General features: G+C 35.9%; 1 protein-coding gene across 10 annotated transcripts in view; it reads right to left on the bottom strand.

Moving 5' to 3' along the window:
* Positions 1 to 6,006: 6,006 nt before the first annotated feature.
* Positions 6,007 to 8,457, bottom strand: part of sanbr (SANT and BTB domain regulator of CSR) — a 23,357-nt gene continuing 20,906 nt past the window's right edge. For all 10 annotated transcript variants that reach the window (XR_015513389.1, XR_015513390.1, XR_015513387.1 and 7 more), the window contains 2 exons: positions 7,925 to 8,016; positions 6,007 to 6,697 (listed from right to left, as the gene is read on the bottom strand). Coding sequence is in view for 5 of the 10 variants with exons in the window: in XM_087290487.1 (XP_087146613.1) it covers positions 6,661 to 6,697; positions 7,925 to 8,016 (129 nt within the window). In the remaining 5 variants the exon portion in view is untranslated. The remainder of the gene's footprint in view (positions 6,698 to 7,924; positions 8,017 to 8,457) is intronic.

The following is an 8,457-nucleotide window of genomic DNA, read 5'->3' as shown; positions in this document are numbered from 1 at the left end:
GTCTCAAAATGAATTTACAACTAAAAATAACACTATATATATATATATATATTTTTTTTAAATTTGACAGTAGGACTGCTTCATGTGGTGGATATTTTTTATTAATATTAAGTAACATTAAGTTTTCATAATATATTTTATTGTATAATAAATAATATTTAATTATGTAAAATGTATTTGTTTGATTCTCATTATACAAAATATGATAGACAATTATGAATATATAGTTATATATAGCTTATAGGTGTAATTTATAGTTCTAGATATTTATTGTGGGCCCCCAGATGTCCTTAGGCCCTAAGCGGCCGCTTACCTTGCCTATTGGTTAAATCAGCCTCTGGTTATAGATGAATATAAATAAGCTAAATTGGTCATACTGTATGTATGTGTTTGTGAATGAGTGTGTATGGGTGTTTGTTTCCTAGTGTTGGGTTGCAGCTGGAAGGGTATTCTCTGTGTAAAACATATGCTGGATAAATTGGTGGTTCATTCCGCTGTGTTGACCCCTGATTAATAAAGGGACTAAACCGAAAAGAAAATTTACTGGATGTAATTTATTTCATTTTCTGGCAAAGGAAATGTTTATGTTTATTTAGTTTAACCCAATGTACTAAAAACTAGATTTTTTAGATGATTTTTTATGTGTGAACTTGAAAGCTGAAATCAATCTACAATTTAAAAAAATATCAACAATACTAAGATAATGCAGGTGGTCAATAAAGGCAAATGTATTGTGAAAAATAAATACAAATAATTTGACAACAAAATCAGAGTCACAAAGCTTTAGATATGTAATTTGAGGCATGTTTTCATAAAGGAATGAAATAATTTACATTATTATTATTTACTATTTAACTTGTGGACTGCATACTAATGCATGATCCGTTATTTGTTCTTGCCTGGTTATTTGAAGCAGTGTATTTCTAATGGCGGTCACTATAAATAGCCCTGTCCTTCTTGAGAGGTGAACTTCATGACAACAACACAGACACAGACAATGAACGAGGCCTTTTGCTGCACTGGAAGTTTGGCTTCGTGAGGAACATGTTCAGGTATAAACAGCTCCGTCTAGTGGCCATAATACAACAAAAACAGAAGCCATGACTTGTTTTCATCAGTGCTTCATTCCGTCGACGGAATGTTTACGATTTCAACAAGTAGTTATTAGTTATGAAACTTAGCTTTAAAGAAACCGAATGTATTTGTTGCGCATATATGTGAACAGGTGGATGTAAATAGTGTCAGAAATAATATACCTTAACCCAAAATGGTTGCAGTAGCCTATACTGGCAGACTTGAAATAACAAACCCGTGCCATTCAAAACAAAAGCACAGCGCTAATGCCAACACAACATTTGCCACAAGTAACAATAGACAAAAGAGCATTGAATGATTAGGATGTGACCTTTGGCCGAGCACTGAGAGACTGTCCACCACCTTTAGCCTGGCTCTGCTCAATCCATGCTCTTTCTGTTTTTTTTTTCCACTGGATTCCTGTCAGATGTAGGTTTTACCACAGACTTTTTCCAATAGAGATAACAGTTCATGAAGAATTTACATGCAACCATAGGAATCTGGTTTCAGAATATCAATAAACTATGCCAATAAGCATTATGATATGATCATACTGTTATATTTTATCTGAGTACAAAAGAAAAATCTATATTTACCGATATTATTAAAGAAAGAAAAGTTTAAGCATGATCCTTCAAACATTCTCAAACAAGGGTTTATTAAAAGTTGCTGACACTATAAAAATATACTTTTTCCTCAAGTTCATTGACTACCAGTTCAAAATAACTGTGAAATAATTAGATAAAATTGGTTGAGCTAGGACATTTTCACAGTATTCTGGAGAAAGTCGTATTTGTTTTATTTATTTTTTTAAAACCATTTTAAGGACAATATTATTAGCCTCTTTAAGATATATTTTTTAGTCTACAGAACAAACCATCATTATACAATATACAACTTGCCTTATTACCCTAACCTGCCTAGTTAACCTAATTAACCTAGTTAAGCCTTTAAATGTCACTTTAAGCTGATAGAAGCGTCTTGAAAAATATCTAGTAAAACATTTTGCACTGTCATCATGGCAAAGATAAAATAACACGAGATGAGTTATTAAAACTATTATGTTTATAAACGTGTTGAAAAATAAACAAGGAAAACTAATAATCCAGGGTGGCTAATAATTCTGACTTCAACTCTATGTTTAACTATACACTCTTATGTACATAAACATATGTTTTGCGACAAAAATCCTTATTTTTTTCGATTTGCATGATTAATAAATAAAAATGAACATTCAAAAATGATATTAATATTAAAAGCATGAAAGAATATCTACTAATATATTTACTGTCATCATGGCAAGTAAAAATAAATCAGTTATTAGAAATGAGTTATTAAAACTATTATGTTTAGAAATGTGTTGGAAAAATCTTCTCTCTGTTAAACAGAAATTGTGGGAAAATCAAACAGACGGGCTAATCATCATGACTTTACAACATAATGACCAAATCATAACATTCATTCATTCATTTTCTTTTTCGGGTTAGTCTTTTTATTAATCTGGGGTCAGCACTGCGGAGTGAACTGCCTACTTATCCAGCATATGTTTTACGCAGCGGATGCCCTTCCAGCTGCAACCCATCTTTGGGAAACATCCACACACACTCATAAAATACCGAAATTTAACTTTGGACTGTGGGGGAAACCGGAGCATCCGAAGGATAAACCCATGCGAACTCAGGGAGAACATGCAAACTCCACACAGAAATGCCAACTGAACCAGCCGAGGCTTGAGCCAGCGACCTTCTTGCTGTGAGGCGACAGCACTACCTACTGCGCCACCACGTCACCTCAAATCTTAATATTAGAATGATATCTAAAGGACTAAGTAAAGTGTTTGGCAAAAATAAAATTCTATTTTAAAATAGTTTATAAGGTGGTGAGTTATATCAAAATTCTAATATTTCACAGTATTTTTAAACAAGTACATGCAGCCTGGGTGAGCAGAGGTCATACAAAAAAAGAAACACTACAACATCTGAATGACTACTGGAAACAAAACAGGAACGTAAAATGAGAAATAAAATGAAAACACTGATGCACCGCCTGTTCTGCTTCCTCAGACCTGTCAACTCTTCAGAGTAAGAGAGATACACAGGGCTCCTGGAAAGAGAGAGATATGTCGCATTGAATACTGGGGGGTTGTGATGGATCTGGTTCCCACCAGCAGAGAGGGAATTAACACATGATCATTTGTGATTCTGGTTGGCAGGAGGCCAAGTACTGTAACCCAACCTGTCTGAGCTCAATCAAACTCCATCAACTGCCACCAAAAACAACTCTTTCACCTTTACACACCCACACACACACGCGCACACACGCGCGCACACACGCGCACACACACTTCTACTTCCCTTTCTGAAGTTATGATGATAACAGTCATGTTGAAAATCTGCTTCAATAATATCATGAGATATACAGTGATCATGAGATAGTTTTGCAAATGAAAAAAAGTATTAAGCAAAAAATGTTTAAAAATGCCTTTATAATGCATTTAAGTGTATTTTTGTTTAAGTATAAGCTTTCTGTTATAATGTCTATGGGTTCATGCCACATTTCATTTGACACATCCCCCCGCCCCTCATCAAATCAGTGTCAGACAGTAAAATGTGCAAGTATGAAATGCAAACAATATCGCAAACTCACAATTGACTGAAAAAATAAAAATAAAAAATAATAATATATATATACACACACACATATACATATGGTCCATCCAGAAAGTATTCATAGCGCTTCACTTTTTCCCACATTTTTATGTTACAGCCTTAAACCAAAATGGATTACAATATTGAATTTATTTCCTCAAAATTCTACACATAATACCCCATAATGACCATGTGAAAAAAAAATTATTTTGAAAAATTATTAAAAATAAAAAAACGGAAAAATCACATGCACATAAGTATTCACAGCCTTTGCTCAATACTTTGTTGATGCAGCTTTGGTAGCAATTACAGCCTCAATTCTTTTTGAAAAGGATGCCACATGCTTGTCACACCTGTCTTTGGGAATTTTTGCCCATTCTTCTCTGCAGAACCTCTCAAGCTCTATCAGGTTGGATGGGAAGTGACAGTGAGTGTACAGCAATTTTCAGATGTTCAATAGGATTTAGGTCTGGGCTCTGGCTGGGCCACACAAGTACATTCAACGAGTTGTTGTGAAGCCACTCCATTGATATTTTGGTGTTGTGCTTTGGGTCATTGAAGATGAATCATCGCCCCAGTCTGAGGTAAAGAGCACTCTGAAGCAGGATTTTATTCAGGATGTCTCTGTACATTGCTGCATTCATCTTTCCCTCTATCCTGACTAGTCTTCCAGTTCCTGCTGCTGGAAAGCATCCCCACAGCATGATGCTGCCAACACCATGTTTCACTGTAGGGATGGTATTAGCCTGGTGATGAGCGGTGCTCATTGGAACTTTCAGAGTAGCAAAAAAAATTTCTGTAACTTTCCCCTGCCTTGTGCCTCGAGACATTCTTGTCTCGGAGGTCTACAGACAATTCCTTTGTCTTCATGCTTGGTTTGTGCTTTGACATGCACTTTCAACCCTGGGACCTTATATAGACAGGTGTATGCCTTTTCAAATTATGTCCAATCAACTGCATTTACCACAGGTGGACTTTAATTAAGCTGCTGAAACGTCTCAAGAATGATCAGTGGAACCAGAATGTACCTGAGCTCAATTTAGAGCTTTACAGCAAAGGCTGTGAATACTTATGTACATGTGATTTTTTAGGTTTTTTATTTTTAATAAATTGGCTTCTTTCACATTGTCATTTTGGTGTATTGTATGTAAAATTTTGAGGAAATAAATAAATTAAATTCATTTTGGAATAAGGCTGTAACATAAAAAAATGCGGAAAAAGTGAAGCACTATGAATACTTTCCAGATGCAATGTCATTCATTCATTCATTCATTCATTCATTCATTTTCTTTTCAGCTTAGCCCCTTTATTAATCAGGGGTCGCCACAGCGGAATGAACCGCCAACTTCTAGCTCATGTTTTACGCAGCGGATGCCCTTCCAGCCGCAACCCAACACTGGGAAGCACCCACACACACACTTATAGGCCATATCAATTCACCTTTACCACATGTATTTAAACTATGGGGGAAACCAGAGCACCCAGAGGAAACCCACGCCATCACGGCTAGAACAAACTCCAAACAGAAATGCCAACTGACCCAACCAAGGCTTGAACCAGCAACCTTCTTGTTGTGAGGCGATAGTGCTACCTACTGCTCCACCATGTTGCCCTTTTTTATATGTTGCAAATATTTTCATTTTTTTGCGCTGCTCATTTTTATTTTCAGTTCTTTAGTTTTGCTTGCAAAATTTCTTTTTATTTCTCATAACTTAACTTTCCCTTTGTGTTTTTTAAGGATTTGCATTTTATTTGCTTAATTTATTTTTCATTTACATTTCATTTATGATTTGTTACATATATGTTATTTTGAATCTCAAAGTGATGGCATGCACTGACCACCATTACATGAATACCAGAGGACGACAGCTTCAGCTAAAATATTCTTCTTTACCGTCATATTAAATAAAACCCTGTACATCTTGAATGGCCTGACGGTGAGTAAATTTACAGAAAATGTAAATTTTTGGACAAACTATCTCTTAAAAATGACAATGCAATAGTCAAACCTAATCTGTTTTAATTTAAAGACTTTTTAACAACATCTTTTTGTGATACCAACCATAATATAACCATGTTATTTGTAATAAACTCTAGTCATCAATATACAAAAAACCAAACTTACCAATAAAACCAAGGTTAATTCATAAAGGACGTATGAACTTATGTTCATAAAGGACGTATGAACACTGAATCAGTGTACAAGTAAAACTTTTATCCTTACTCATTTGATAAGAACATTTACTACAAACAATTCTAAACAAGTAAGAGTCCCACGCAGTTCTTTTTTTAAATGATTTATTCTATTTATTCTGCGTCTACTCCACATCACATCGGTCCAAATGGCACAGTTCTAGTTCCAGTGCAACAAAACGATGGACCACACAGGAATTAGTCGTCAGCGTCACTCGTAACCCAGTAGCTTCTTTGCGTATTATACAGGTTTGAGTCATTGCATTAAGACGGCTTAAAGTGCAGGGTCAGAACCACAGAGATGAGCTTTGTCTGGTCACCTGAGTTGGCTAGAATGAAGCAGGGACACCACAACAACACCACGGCTGGGATGAATCCTGAGCTAGACATGGGATGAGATGAAGCAAACTTTGCTAAATAAAGATTGTTTTCAGTAGATGCATTCAATTCAATAGCAGCCAAAAGCCTTTACTGTTTACAGTGCAACCGAGGGTTTTATTAGGTCCATTGTTTTTGTTCTGCAGCTACAATTATGACATCAGCGACCACACCAGTGAACCATTCTTCTCCAGGGATTGTAATGGAAAAGATTAATGCTCTTTCTGCTGTGTCAGGAGGGAGGTGAGGAGGAGTGGAGAAGAGGATGGCGGAGAGAAAGTGATGCTTTCTTCTGCTTCGTCAAACAGCAGCAAGCTCTTTTACCTCCTCCTTTTCAAAAACTCATCCACTTAGCTCAGTCTTTTGTCTAAGTCGGTCTTGACGGCCCCGAGCGTGTCTTTGCTCTAAAAATAGACCAAAGAGCTAGTTAAAAATGGAACGGAGAGAAAAGGAGCCAGAAAAAAAGTTTTAATTTAAGCCACAAACAGGTGCATTGAATAAAAAGTAAAGCAATAGTATGCCAACAGTGTACTTAGTTACTTAAAATAGTCATTTTAGCAAGTGTATGGTATACTATGAGAAAATGTTAACACATCTGAGTACAAAAAATTATCAAAATATAATAAATTGCCCTAAATTTAATAAATATTTAATTTGTTTTTTTAAATAAACAAAATTCCCAAAATGATTAAACAAAAGCTATTTTTATGTATTATTATGCTAACCGTTTTTTTTAATGAAAAAAAAAACATTATTTGTTAATTTAAACTATAATTAACAAATAATGCACTTCTTGTTATTACATGGGATTAAATAGTGGAATATAAATGAGGATATTTGTTCATTGTTGAACAACAAAGAAAAAGAAAAGTGAACATTTTCAATTTTATTAAAAGCAACCTATTTGACCCCATTTACAATATGTAACACAAGGCTTTGGTGTCTACAGGATGTGTATGTAAAGTTTCAGCTCAAAATACCCATCAGATCAATAATTATAGCCTCCAGAATCTCCCCATTTTGGTGTCTAAATACACTGTAGCTGCTTTAAATGCAAATTAGCTCTTTCTCCCTGCCCACCACTCCCGTGCGTGTCTGCTTCTTATCTTGCGTTAAGTCAGATAAACAGCACAGTGACAGACACAGACTCGGATGAAGCTGAAATACAGCTCATTAGTCAAAAATGGGCGGGGAAAACCACAGTCCTAAATCACATTGCGGGGGCCTCAAAACACCTGGGATTTAGGTCCTATTTTAACGTCAGGAAATTAAAAAAAAAAAGAGACTTGCTGGGTTTATATCACTCTAATATGACAGTGGACACATTATACCTACACACAGTTCTGTCCAAAAGATAATTTTCATCATAGGAGCCCTTTACTGCATTTCTAATGATCCTAAAACATTAACATACACCAAAAATGTCAAGCAAAAATGAAAACAGCATGAGTTTATTATTTATCCTTTTAAGCCTGCATGACGAGATCAGACATCCCAGTTTAGTTAGTGCACAAACACGTTCCTAATCCCTCCAAATCTTATTATTACCATTATGAATCATAATCTGAAATGCTTTTACTTGTTGCTTGTCTGTGCAGTGTCTTTACTTCAGTTGGAGGTGAATGCAGTACCTTAGAGTTTTCTCTGAGCTGCTTTGTCTTGCGCTGGACTGTGAGGAGGCCTTAAACTGGGCCTCAAGTCTTGAGTAGAGGCCTCCTGCAGGCTGAAACCACACAAACACACATGGGTGCAAAATACTAGAGCACAGTGCTGAAATATTGTGGTATAATTGAAATACATACAGAGAGTCTTACAGATGCTTTAGCAAGTTTATCTAAACCCTAAGGTACAGTATATTTCTCTTTTATGTGCAAGTGAGTGTTGGTGTTCACAGTTATCATTCATTCATTCATTCATTTTCATTTCGGCTTAGTCCCTTTATTCATCAGGAGTCCCCACAGCAGAATGAACCGCCAACTGATTTAGCATATGTTTGACACAGCGGACACCCTTCCAGCTGCAACCCAACACTGGGAAACACACATAAACTCTTACATTTACACACATACACTCCGACCAATTTAGTTTACTCAATTCACCTATAGCGCATGTCTTTGGACTGTGGGGGAAACCGGAGCACCTGGAGGAACCCATGTGAACACAG

Source organism: Danio rerio, chromosome 17 (genome assembly GCF_052040795.2).
Source record: "Danio rerio strain M-AB ecotype USA chromosome 17, GRCz13ab, whole genome shotgun sequence".
In the NCBI taxonomy this organism is placed as follows: Eukaryota; Metazoa; Chordata; class Actinopteri; order Cypriniformes; family Danionidae; genus Danio; species Danio rerio.
This window is presented reverse-complemented; position numbering and strand designations above follow the sequence as displayed.